This window comes from Nyctereutes procyonoides, unplaced genomic scaffold, assembly GCF_905146905.1.
Source record: "Nyctereutes procyonoides isolate TBG_1078 unplaced genomic scaffold, NYPRO_anot_genome, whole genome shotgun sequence".
NCBI lineage: Eukaryota > Metazoa > Chordata > Mammalia > Carnivora > Canidae > Nyctereutes > Nyctereutes procyonoides.
The window spans coordinates 20,747,781-20,760,986 of NW_026575034.1; the positions used below are offsets into that span (position 1 = coordinate 20,747,781).

The 13,206-nt window shown below is 50.7% G+C and overlaps 1 protein-coding gene across 1 annotated transcript in view; it reads left to right on the plus strand.

The window, feature by feature from the left end:
* The window catches only part of DCHS1 (dachsous cadherin-related 1), a 35,253-nt gene that overhangs the window by 10,736 nt on the left and 11,311 nt on the right, over positions 1-13,206 (plus strand). The window contains 6 exon segments of the mRNA XM_055317655.1: positions 3,098-3,908; positions 3,911-5,004; positions 10,835-11,023; positions 11,121-11,352; positions 11,488-11,724; positions 12,064-13,089. Of these exon segments, the coding sequence (XP_055173630.1) occupies positions 3,218-3,908; positions 3,911-5,004; positions 10,835-11,023; positions 11,121-11,352; positions 11,488-11,724; positions 12,064-13,089 (3,469 nt within the window). The 5' untranslated portion in view covers positions 3,098-3,217.

A 13,206-nucleotide genomic window follows, 5' to 3' on the forward strand; every position in this document is an offset into this window, starting at 1 on the left:
GTCCTAAGTAGCAGAGCTCATATATCAAACTGGAGGACACACTTCTGTAGCCACGGGCCTGACTACAGTGCATCAGGAGCACAGGCTCACACTGTCTGTGTCCATCGTCTTGAGTTGGCAAGTTCACAGACATTTCTATCTGTGTCAGCATGTGAGTGTGATGGTGTAGAATTATGAGGCTCTGACCATGCATTCAGCACCAAGTGCCTGCTCACACTGTGTTGGACAAAGACCAGCTAAGACTCTGAACTCGCTGCCCTTGAGGAGCCTGCGATTCAGGGCTGCTGTGCAGTTTACTGTCAGTGTGACCAATGGCAGTGGGAGCCCAGCAGAGGGTACAAGGGGCTCCTGCAGGTGGGTGGAGAGAGAAGCCACAGAACATTCCACAGAAGATAGGACATTTGGACCAAATCTTGAAGCTTGAGTAGGAGATGGCCACTTGGGAAGACTGTTTAAAGGAGATATCAGGACAAGAGAGTGCATATAGGACAAGGAGTGGGAAGGAACATGGGGATGGCTTTAGTGTTGGGATGCAGGGTGTGGTGGAAGAAAGTAAAGGTGCACTAGAGAGGCAGCAGGGCTCAGATCAGTAAGTAAGTAAGTAGCTTCATATAGTAAGGAAGCTGTACTTTATCTTTCAGGCCAAAAGTTTTATCCCTACTGTCCATGAACCCCCCAGAAACTGCAGACACAGTTTGTGTGTATGTGTATCTGCACTTTTTTCTGGAGCGGGGCAGCAGTTTTTTGCTGTTAGTAGTGGGGAATGCATAGAATCCTATCTTCAGTAGTGATTTCGGGAAAGCTATATGGATTGCTCTAGTCAGGTGAAGATAGGTCAGAGGGTCCAAGCCAGGAAGCAGGGGGAGCAGTTAGGGGCTACTGTAGGAATCAAAAGGATAGATGACAGTGCTCAGACTGGGACAGTAGCAGTGCAAATAGAGAAGAAAGGACCAATTTGAGACCTGTTTCATTGTGTTGGTCAAGTTTTGATGACTAACTGGAAATCAGACTGAAGAAAATCAAGGAAACAAGGAAAGCTTCTGAGTGGTGGTGCTGCTCATGGGATAGAGAATGGAGGAAGAAAATCAACTTCAGGAGGTTAGGGATGTGTTGTGAAGGAAGTCCAGTATATAGCTGGCCACATGTCTCCAGAGCTCTCCAGACCTGGATTGGAAAGGCATCAGCAAATAGCACACAAAAAAATTATTGATGCAACTGAATTGAAGGCACAGGAATGGATAAGATCACCCAGGCAGAATGTGGAGGAGAGTGGAAAAGGATATGGCTCAGGATTTAGTCCTGCAGAGCACCAATTTCTAAGGGATGGGCAGAGGAAGAAGAACTTGTATAGGAAATTGGGGGGCAGATAGAGAAGTAAGGTAGAAGCAAGAGGTGGGGTGTCCCCATGTGAAGCCAGGAGGAGTGGGCTTCAAAAAGCCAATGATCAGCGATCCAGTGTTCCAGAATGACCCAGTAAGAGGAAGATTAAAAAAAAAGTTGATTGGATGTAGAGCATGGAGATAATTGGAAGCCTAGTGAGAGCGCTGTCACAGGAGAGGAAGCCTCACGGATGTGAGAAGTGAGAAACTGGGGGAAACGAACCAACCTCTCAGAGTGGGCAACTTCGCACAGATTCTGCTTTCACTCAGTCACCAACACCTTCATATGGGGCCCGAGGCCTCTTTTGAAACTCTCGCTCCCCTTCATCTCAGAGGCACTGCTCCTCTCTGGGTTTCTTTCTGTCTCCCTCTCTAGCTAGTTAAGGATGCCTTTCTCTAGTTGATGGTTAAGGCCAGAAATCTGCCCATCTTCCTTGACTTCTCATAATCCTTCATCTCCTGCTTTCAAGCAGTCATCAAGCCCTGCCTGTTCTATCTCCTAAGCCTTCTATAGACCTATCCACTTCTCACCAGTTTCACTGCTAACACTCATCTAAGTCACCATCAAAGCACTGCCATCACCTGGACTCAGAAGTCTGTAGTAGGATCTTTTCTAAGATAACTGTCTCATGTGCGTGTCTTTCGTTTTCCAAAGAGCAGTTATCTATAGTGATCAGCATAAAATGTAAGTCATATCATGGCACAGTGGCTTCCATTTGCCCTTAAAAGTAAATCCAAATCATCCATATGGCTTATGAGTCCCCATCCCACCTCATTCCCCCATCCCCTAGCATTTTACACCTCTACACCTCACACACATTGCCCCCTACTCACTTCCAAACACTCTCAGCCCTTTCTTGACTGTAGACTCTAAGCCTTCCCACTGTCTGTTCCCTCTTCTGACTGTTCTCTGCTTTCTATAACTCCCTTTTCTGCCCACCATTGCCTAGCTAACTACTCATTAGGTAGATACTGACTTGAAGGTCACCTCCTCTGAGAAGCTCTCCCTGACTCCCTAACTATGGCAAGCCGCTCCTATACATGTGCCCTCAGAGCTGCCTATACCTCTTACAGCCCTTATCACACTTGTAATTACTTGTCTAATCCCTGAACTGTGAGCCCCTGAAGCCAAGGACTGTTTCCTTTAGTCACTGATGTGACCAATCTCTTTCTAAATGGAGAGGGAAGTGGGGCTGAGGGAATATATATGAATTTTTTATATTATACATATATATTTATATATATAAATTAGGAAAGTTTTCAGCATATTTAAATGCTGACAGAAAGCTCAAGAAGATGATAGTTAAAGGTGAAGGTTGATGATTCAGGTGAGGTTAGCAAAAGCACATGGTTATTGAGATACTGGTCCTGAATGAGAAGAGAAATGAGAAAGGATTGTCCATATTTTTAACTCCAGACATGAAAGAAGGGATTCCAATGGCACTGAGACTTGAACAATAGGAACAAAACAATCTGCTGGAGTAGGGGGTGGCTGGGGTGGGATGAGGACCTGCCAGGGAAAGACTGGAGTGGGTCCTGAGGAATTCTGAAGCAGGGGCTTCTTGGGTCCAAGATGGGTGAGCGGCAGCACAAATGCCCTAGGGATGGGCTGAAGATGCCGGAGTCTTGCTGTGGCTTAGATCCTAGTCTCCCTGGACCATTGATTCCACTCCTCCACCACCACTATCATGACCTTTTTCTTTCTGCTTTTGTCCCAGGTCAGGAAGGCTGAACTGGAGCCAGGGCCCAAGCTGGACCTGATCCGAAGCCTGAGTTCAAGCTGGGCCGGGAGCCTGGCCCGGAGCTGGAGCCCAAGTCATAACTGGACTGCCCTTGTCATGCAGAAGGAGGCGGGCATTGTGCCTTCCTGCACTGGCATGCAGAGCTCCAGGCCCCTCGCCTTACTGCCACTGCTGCTGTTGCTGCTGGGGACCGGGGTATCAGGTGCCTGGGGCCAGGCTGGGAGCCTGGACCTACAGATTGATGAGGAACAGCCGGCAGGCACACTGATTGGTGACATCAGCGCAGGGCTTCCACCAGGCACGGCAGCACCTCCCATGTATTTCATCTCCGCCCAAGAGGGCAGCGGGGTGGGCACAGACCTGGCCATCGATGAACACAGTGGAGTGGTCCGTACGGCCCGCGTCTTGGACCGTGAGCGGCGAGATCGCTACCGATTTACTGCAGTCACTCCTGACGGTGCCACCGTAGAAGTGACTGTGCGAGTGGCTGACATCAATGACCATGCTCCAGCCTTCCCACAGGCTCGGGCTGCCCTGCAGATACCTGAGCATACAGCTCTTGGCACCCGCTACCCACTGGAGCCTGCTCGTGATGCAGATGCTGGCCGTCTAGGAACCCAGGGCTATGCACTATCTGGTGATGGGGCTGGAGAGACCTTCCGGCTCGAGACACGTCCTGGTCCAGATGGGGCCCCAGTGCCAGAACTGGTAGTTACCGGAGAGCTGGATCGAGAGAACCGTTCACACTACATGCTGCAACTGGAGGCCTATGATGGTGGTTCACCCCCCGGAGGGCCCAGGCCCTGCTGGATGTGACACTACTGGACATCAATGACCATGCCCCAGCTTTCAATCAGAGTCGCTATCACGCTGTGGTGTCTGAGAGCCTGGCCCCTGGCAGTCCAGTCCTGCAGGTGTATGCATCTGATGCTGATGCTGGTGCCAATGGGGCTGTGACTTATGAGATCAACCGGAGGCAGAGTGAGGGTGATGGGCCCTTCTCCATTGATGCACACACAGGACTGCTGCGGCTGGAGCGGCCACTGGACTTTGAACAACGGCGGGTCCATGAACTGGTGGTGCAGGCGCGGGATGGTGGGGCTCACCCAGAGCTGGGGTCAGCCTTTGTGACTGTGAATGTGCGGGATGCCAATGACAATCAGCCTTCCATGACTGTCATCTTCCTGAGTGCAGATGGCTCCCCGCGAGTGTCCGAGGCTGCCCCACCTGGCCAGCTTGTCGCTCGCATCTCTGTGTCAGACCCAGATGATGGTGATTTTGCTCATGTCAACGTTTCTCTGGAGGGTGGAGAGGGCCATTTTGCCTTAAGCACTCAGGACAGTGTCATCTACCTGGTGTGCGTGGCTCGGCAGCTGGATCGAGAGGAGCGGGATGCCTATAACTTGCGGGTTACCGCCACAGACTCAGGCTCGCCCCCACTGCGGGCTGAGGCTACCTTTGTGTTGCATGTCACTGATGTCAATGACAATGCTCCTACCTTTGACCGTCAGCTCTACCGCCCTGAGCCCCTTCCTGAGGTTGCACTACCTGGCAGCTTTGTGGTGCGTGTGATGGCCCGGGATCCTGACCAGGGCAGTAATGGTCAGGTCACGTATAGCCTGGCCCCCGGTGCCCACACCCGCTGGTTCTCCATCGACCCCACTTCAGGCATCATTACCACAGCTGCCTCGCTGGACTATGAATTGGAACCTCAGCCACAGCTGATTGTGGTGGCCACAGATGGGGGCTTGCCTCCTCTTGCCTCGTCTGCCACAGTCAGTGTGGCCCTGCAAGATGTGAATGATAATGAACCCCAGTTCCAGAGGACTTTCTACAATGCCTCACTGCCTGAGGGCACCCAGCCTGGAACATGCTTCTTGCAGGTGGGTAAGTCCTGCACACAGTGGGATACTGCTGTGGGCAGGAGTGAATTAAAGAGTCACTCTAAGTCAGAATAGAAACCAAGCCTTGCAAGTGTATTTGTTTATGGTGACTTATGTCAGAGGGTTTGATCTTATCCTGTGAGCTCCAAAGTCTGTGCAGAGGGTGAGGGCTAATGACAAGATAAGAAAGCAAGGTGTAAGAGCTGGATCAGGTAAGGCAATTGAGGGAAGACTGAATCTAGAGGGAAAAGTGTCCTGTGATGTCAAGAAGTGAGAGAGACTCTATAAAATCTCAAAGCTGTTCTGAAAGGCGGAAATGGAGATTCTGTACACCCATGTGGCTCCTGCTCCCTAAGAGAGATGCCAGCATTTATGGGGCCCTCATCCAGTGCTGGGCTCTGCTGGAAGAAACCCCCATCCCTCCATGGACCTGAGCCTCGATGAGACATTTGGGCTATGGCACAAGGATAAGAGATAACAAGAACTATTAGTGAGATCCCAATGTCCAGAGCAAAAAGGCCTTTCCGAGGAGGAGGTGGGACCCCTGGATAGACTCTGGGAACCACAGAGGGCCTGCAAGTCAGGCCTGAAGGAGACAGAGGGGGCATGAAACTGAAGAGACAGGCCAAGGCCAGATTACAGAAGTCCTTGGACACCAAGCTTCCAAGGACTTTCCTTGGAAGACAGAGGAGGTCACTGAACTTCTTTGAGCCAGAAAAGGGCATGATCAGATTGTTTCATTTTTTTTTTTTAATTTTATGATAGTCACAGAGAGAGAGAGAGGCAGAGACATAGGCAGAGGGAGAAGCAGGCTCCATGCACCGGGAGCCCAATGTGGGATTCGATCCCGGGTCTCCAGGATCGCGCCCTGGGCCAAAGGCAGGCGCCAAACCGCTGCGCCACCCAGGGATCCCTAAAGGCTATGTTTTTGAAAGTTTTAGGTTCACAGCAAAATTGAGTTGAGGATAAAGATTTCCCAACATACCCCTTGTCCCAATTCATGTATCTACTTCCGACCCTACCTGTTATCAGCATCCCTCCCAGAGGGGTTCATTTGTTACAACCAATGAACCTACAATGACACATAATTACCACAAATCCCAAAAAATAGTTTACATTAGGGCTCACTCCTGATATCGTACATTGTATAGGTCTGGACAAAGGTATAATGTATATGGCCATGTATAATGGATATGTGTAATGACATGCATTACAGTATTATACACAGTCAGTTCACCATCCTAAAAATCTTCTTTGCTCTACCTATTCATCCCTCCCTCCTTCCTACAGATTGTTTTTTTAGGAAGCAACTTGCCTTAGGGGTGAAGGATGGATTAGATCAGTGGGTAAGTGATATATTCAAGAATTAACTTACCCACCATAAGCTTGGCACTGTGCTGGTCTCAGAGAATGAAGAAAGGACATGGTCTTGTTCCCAGGCAGGTCCCAGTCTAGACAGGGAGACACACCAGTAAGTAGTGCTACATCAGATAGCACATGAAGCACTGTGGAAGCTCAGAGGAGGGGACCTTTGAAGAACCAAGGAGACTTTGCCAAATGGATTATATAGAGTATATGGATGGGGATTCCAGGCCTCCAGAAAGAGCTGCAGAAAACTGTGACTTTCAGGCGAATTCAGGTGACTGCATTGTTCAGGTTGGCCTCAACTGTGCTGCTAAGAATTGCAGAGAGATGAGACAAAATAGTAGACAGAGACCAGATTACAGGATTTGACTTTGTCTTAAAAATCATAAGGGTCCAGGATCCCTGGGTGGCGCAGCGGTTTGGCGCCTGCCTTTGGCCCAGGGCGCGATCCTGGAGACCCGGGATCGAATCCCACGTCGGGCTCCCGGCATGGAGCCTGCTTCTCCCTCTGCCTGTGTCTCTGCCTCTCTCTCTTTCTCTCTCTGTGACTATCATAAATAAATAAAAAATTAAAAAAAATCATAGGGGTCCAATGAGGGACTCTAAGCAAAATTGATATGTCATTTGGGAAGATTGCTTTGGCTGCATCATGGAGTAGGGATGCAGGATAGAAAACAGGAGGAAGGGAGGCCTCTGAGGAGACTAGTGCTTGATGTCTCTACATCTCAGAAGTCCACCAGACCCCTGAGCATCTAGACCTCTGGTCTAGACTTCAGGCAGTGCCTGGGCCCAGCTGACGCCTTGCTTTCTGGCTACACTCTGGGCATTTGCCTGCCTGCTGCTGTCCAGCTCTCGCCACTGTGTTTACTCTCCCTCTTGGCCCAGGACCAATGGGTGATGACTTCCAAACCTTTTCTTCCTCACTAGCACATGAAGCAAGAGAATAATTCTCCAGGTTTCCTGGAGTTTTTACTCTTAGTAACTACAGGGAAGCAGAAGTAAAATTGACCACTGGGTGTTCATACCTGTTAGAAGAAGTCTTAATATTGGATTCATTCAGTATACATTTATCAAGTATCTACCATGTGCTAGTCATCGTATTAGGAACAAAGAATACAGTAATGAATGAGTCATCCTCCCCCACCCCCCCCCACCCTGCTTCATGGAGTTTATAGTCTACAGAGGAGATTTTTGTGCAAAGAAATAATTGTACTGCAGTAAAAACAACTTACATGGTGGGGACTATGTGAGGTACTTATAGGCAGTATGAATGCATCCCCAAAGAGGTGACCTTTAGGCTGAGACTTACAGGCTGAGCAGGAGTTTGTGAGGGGCCAGACTGGGGTAGGGAAGGGGGTCCAGGCACAAGTGACACTCAGAGAGCAGTAAGAGAGCCTGACTTGTTTAGGGGCCTACAAGTGGCTCAGTGTCTCTGAAATTTAAGGTGTGTGATGGGAGAGTGGGTGGTGAGACTGTGCAGGTAGGCCACACAGTGAGGAATCAAGCCAAACCAAAGCATTTGAGCACTTTTCTTTAGAGAACATGGAAGATTTTCGAGTAGAAGAGTAATATGATCATATTTGCTTTCTCAAAAGATGCTTTTGGTAGCGTAGAGCAGTGATTCATAACTGGGAGTGTTTTGCCCTCTGGATGAGACATTAGGCAACGTCTAGAGACTTCTGATTGTCACAACTGGTGGGATGCTACTGGCATCTAGTGCATGGAGGGCAGGGATGCTGTCAAACATCCTATAATGCACACAACAGCACCACAGCAAAGAATTATCTGGTCCAAATTGTCTGTCGTGCCAAGGATCAGAAATCGTGGTGTAGAGGACAGATTGGAGGGTCAGATACCTGTGAGAAGGGAATCACAATAGTCCAGGGGAGACATGGCTCAGGCCTAAATCAAGACAGTGATAATGGTGATGGAGAGGAATAGACAAATAGGAAAGATAATGAGGATTTACTTAGTCCCTAGTTGATTGATATACCGGGAGAGGAAAAGGGAAGAACAGATTTCTGGCTTGAGCAACTACGTGGATGGAAGAGTCATTAGAGAAGGATTGGAATGATCATGAGTTTAGTTTTGGACAGGTTGGATTTAAGGTGCTTGTGGGATATCCAAGTGGAGATGTTGAGCAGGCATCTGGATATACAGGTTTGGAGCTCAGAGGAGTGGTGTAGGTCAAAGTGCAGATAATGGTCAAAGTCATGGAAATGGAAGAGAAGGTCCTGAGGGACTGTATAGAGTGAAAGGGGCCAAGGAGAGATTCCAAGGAGCAACAGTGTGTGAGAACAGGCAGGGAAAGAGGAGGCAGAGGAATCTGTAGAGGGGGAGGTAACAGGAGGAGAAGCAGGAGACATCTGGGAAGGTCAGGATGGGGTGGATGCATTAAGTTTGTGGTCTGGTAGGAACTTAAGAAAATTCACAGATAACGGTCTTTATTTTCTCCTTGAAATAGCACATTCGATGAGAACTAGGGGTGGATGGGGACAAAAGGAGACAGATGAGCAGGAGAGGAAGCTGACCAATGTTGGGCTGGGCAGTAGGGCTGAGAGCCTGCTGGAAAGGGAGACGGAGCATATGCAGTGCAACCTCTGAGCAGGAGCCGCACAGGCTGGGAATTTCACTTCTGCCTTGGTCATTTCCAGGCAGTGGCCCCTATGCCTTTTGGGGTCACTTCCTGACAACTTCCCCTGACCACTATTTATTGCTTTTCTTCCTGCCGCGAGTCAGAGGGCAAAGGTCTTTAACAGCTTCTGGAGATGGCGCTGCAGCTGTGTCACAGCCTGCCTGGATTGATGCAGGGGGATGTTTGTCTCCCGGGACATCTGGGCCCACAGCCATAGTACAGAGTTGGAGCAGGAGTTGTTTCCAGGGTTCAGCCATGACAGGGTCTTAGTGTCTCTCTGGAGGGTAAACAGTGCCACAAATCACTTCTGTCAAGGACCTGGGCAACAAGCAGAAGTCCTTGGCTCGCCTTCTCTCTGAGGAACATTTTCTGGCTAAGAAGAGGGAACCCTCCAGGCTGCTCATACAGCATGTCATGACCCTAGGACCCTTGTATCCACAAAGAGTACTTTGTCACAGTCTACAGCAGTCAATACCAGCTAACACACTGTTGGAGGTCCAATGTGCACCCAAGGTATAAAACTTAGTTTGAAGGAAGTTTTTGTTGTAAGGACAATCAGAATGTCCATTTACTCATTTAACAAATATACATAGAGTACTTACTGTGTACCTGGCCCTGTCCTAGGCTCAGAAGCTCTTAGAATGGTGTATCCTGCTGTTCTGGCTCTGTAATGTTCAGAGGCTCTGGACATTGGTGTCCAATAGTTCAACTTTTCCTGAACCAATCTGGGGGATACCCACGAATTAACCAGGAAAGCCTTCCTCTACCTCTAGTTTCGAGGAACCCCCTGGACTTCATGACCTTGACATCCTGTAAACCTGCCATTCTCTCTCTGTCACTTCCAGTGAGGTTGGCTTGAGAGGCAAGGGATGCTACAGGTGCATGAGCCACATCTATAAATCCATAGAACAGACCCGGATCACTCCAGTGATTAGATCCTGATATCAATCAGATCCCTCTCTGGAATGGCCAAACTCAGGAAAAAGTGGGGCTAGAACATCAGTCCCAGTAATTTCATTGGTTATCTTATGAGATCTGGTGGTGGTTACTAACTCCTTGCAGCCCACCTGAATTTGCAGTCACTCTCCTCTGTAAGTGCAGGTAGTTACCATATGCAGATTCTGTATTTGTAAGTTTGCCGACTCTCGAAAATATAGTGTAACTGCCCCCCCCTCCCCAAATCAATACTCCTGGAGCTTTTGCAATCATTCCTGAACATGTGCAGAATGATGAAAAGTTTAAGTGGACTGATGTGCACATTCCAGGCAACGCTCTCTTTCATACTTCGGCTCATGCTGTAAACAAGGGTCCTTTTCGCGGTCTATTTAGTGCCACATTTTTTGCATTTTTGTCCCTTTTGTTTGGTGATTTTGCTCCTTTAAAATGGTCTCCAAGTGTGGTGCTGAAGCACTGCCTAGTGTTCCTAAACCCAAGATGGCTGTGATGTGCCTTCTAAAGACAATGTATGTGTTAGATAAGCTTCATTCAGATATGATTTATAGTGCCATCAGCTGTGCATTCAACGTTAATGAATCGATAATACATGTTACATAAGGTATCTTTAAACAGAAACGTACATAAAACAAGGTTATGTATTGACCAACTGACAAAAATGTTGTGACCAGATGCTCACAGGAACCTAAAGCAGGTGGTGAGGTCTGACCTATGATTGGGTTTTGGCCCACGTCCTACTGGTCCCCTCTGTGTGTCCTCCACCATCCAGAGACTCTGGCACCCAGGTGGCCCAGGGCCTGCTCCTTCTAATTGCCACTTAGCTCTGGCTCTTCTGGTCAAAACGATGGGGCATCACTCACCCCAGCCTCTCCCCAGGTGACAGCCACAGATGCAGACAGTGGTCCATTTGGCCTCCTCTCCTATTCCTTGGGCGCCGGACTTGGGGCCCCAGGGTCTCCCCCGTTCCGCATTGATGCCCACACTGGTGATGTGTGTACGACCCGGACCCTGGACCGAGATCAGGGACCCTCAAGCTTCGACTTCACAGTGACAGCTGTGGATGGGGTGAGTGGGGAGACCGTGGGCCGGTTGGGGTGTTGGGATCAGGTGCTCACCAGAGCCAGACATGGCCCACCTGACTTATGGCTGCCTGTCTTCCTAGGGAGGCCTCAAGTCCATGGTATACGTGAAGGTGTTTGTGTCAGACGAGAATGACAACCCACCTCAGTTTTATCCATGGGAGTATGCTGCCAGTCTGAGTGCCCAGAGTACACCAGGCACAGCTGTGCTGAGGGTGCGAGCCCATGACCCTGATCAAGGGCCCCATGGGCGACTCTCCTACCACATCCTGGCTGGCAATAACCCCCCACTCTTTGCCTTGGATGAGCACTCAGGTGAGGATCCTCCCATTCCCAGGGCTTGCCTCTTCCCACCTACTGAAATGAAAGACACCCCCCGCCTCCCTTTCCATAACCTTTCTACCTCCGTGCTGTCTCCTTATATATCTGTGCTTTTATCCTTTCTCCCAGGGCTGTTGACAGTGGCCTGGCCCTTGGCCAGACGGGCCAACTCTGTGGTGCAGCTGGAGATTGGGGCTCAGGATGGAGGTGGCCTGCAGGCAGAGCCCAGTGCCCGAGTCAATGTCAGCATTGTGCCTGGAACCCCTGTGCCACCTGTATTTGAGCAACTCCAGTATGTTTTCTCTGTACCAGAGGATGTGGCACCAGGCACCAGTGTGGGCATAGTCCAGGCACGCAATCCACCAGGTATCGTTTATCCCCATTTGGTGCTCTACCCAGATACCCCAACGTAACCCTCTCAAAGTACCCTAGAGTATCACACCATAGGTAGCCCCAGTACAAAACATGCAGGTTCCAATCCCCAACACCTCTGTAGGCACAGTACAGGCACTCTGTTCATCCCCAGGCACATAAATTATCACCCTAGTGCCACCCAGCATCCTCTGCCAACACCTGCCCCTTCCCCTAATAGTTTGACAGATATGGGTGTGGACAGTGCTTAGCCCTCCGTGGACTGTCAGAAAACAGACCCCCAACCCAGTAGGTGCCCCCATCTCTTTCTTGACTGCTCTCTCATCTCCCTAGGTCGCTTGGGGTCTGTGACCCTTGCCCTATCAGGTGGGGATCCCCGAGGACTCTTCTCCTTAGATGGGGCCTCAGGGCTATTACAAACACTTCGCCCCCTGGACCGGGAGCTTCTGGGACCAGTGCTGGAGCTGGAGGTGCGGGCAGGCAGCGGAGTGCCCCCGGCTTTTGCTGTAGCTCGGGTGCGTGTGCTGCTGGATGATGTGAATGACAACTCCCCTGCCTTCCCTGCACCTGAAGACACAGTGTTGCTGCCACCAAACACTGCCCCAGGGACCCCCATTTATACACTTCGGGCTCTGGACCCTGATGCAGGCATTAACAGTCGAGTCACCTTTACCCTGCTTGCTGGAGGTGGCGGGGCCTTCACCGTGGACCCCACTACAGGCCATGTACGGCTTATGGGACCTCTGGGGCCCCCAGGGGGACCAGCCCATGAGCTGGAGCTGGAGGCCCGGGATGGAGGCTCCCCACCCCGTACCAGCCACTTTCGACTGCGGGTGGTGGTACAGGACTTGGGGACCCGTGGGCTGGCTCCTCACTTTGACAGCCCTACCTACCGTGTGGACCTGCCCTCGGGCACCACCCCTGGAACTCAAGTCCTGCAAGTGCGAGCTCAGGCACCAGACGGGGGCCCCATCACCTACCATCTTGCAGCAGATGGGCCAAGCAGCCCCTTTGGCCTGGAACCACAGACTGGTTGGCTATGGGTGCGGGCCGCACTGGACCGCGAGGCCCAGGAGCTGTACACCCTGAAGGTAATGGCAGTGTCTGGATCCAAAGCTGAGTTGGGGCAGCAGACAGGCACAGCCACTGTGAGGGTCAGCATCCTCAACCAGAATGACCACAGTCCCCGCTTGTCTGAGGAGCCCACCTTCCTGGCTGTGGCTGAGAACCAGCCCCCAGGGACCAGCGTGGGCCGGGTCTTTGCCACTGACCGAGACTCAGGACCCAATGGACGTCTGACCTACAGCCTGCGACCACTGTCAGAAGACAGCAAGGCCTTCCGCATCCACCCCCAGACTGGTGAGCACTGGGGCCTGAAATCTGAGACCTCATAGCCTCATCCTCAGACTGGTGAATACCCAGATAGAATCCCCAGACCCCAGCCTTGAGGACCAGGACTGAGCCTGGACTTTCACC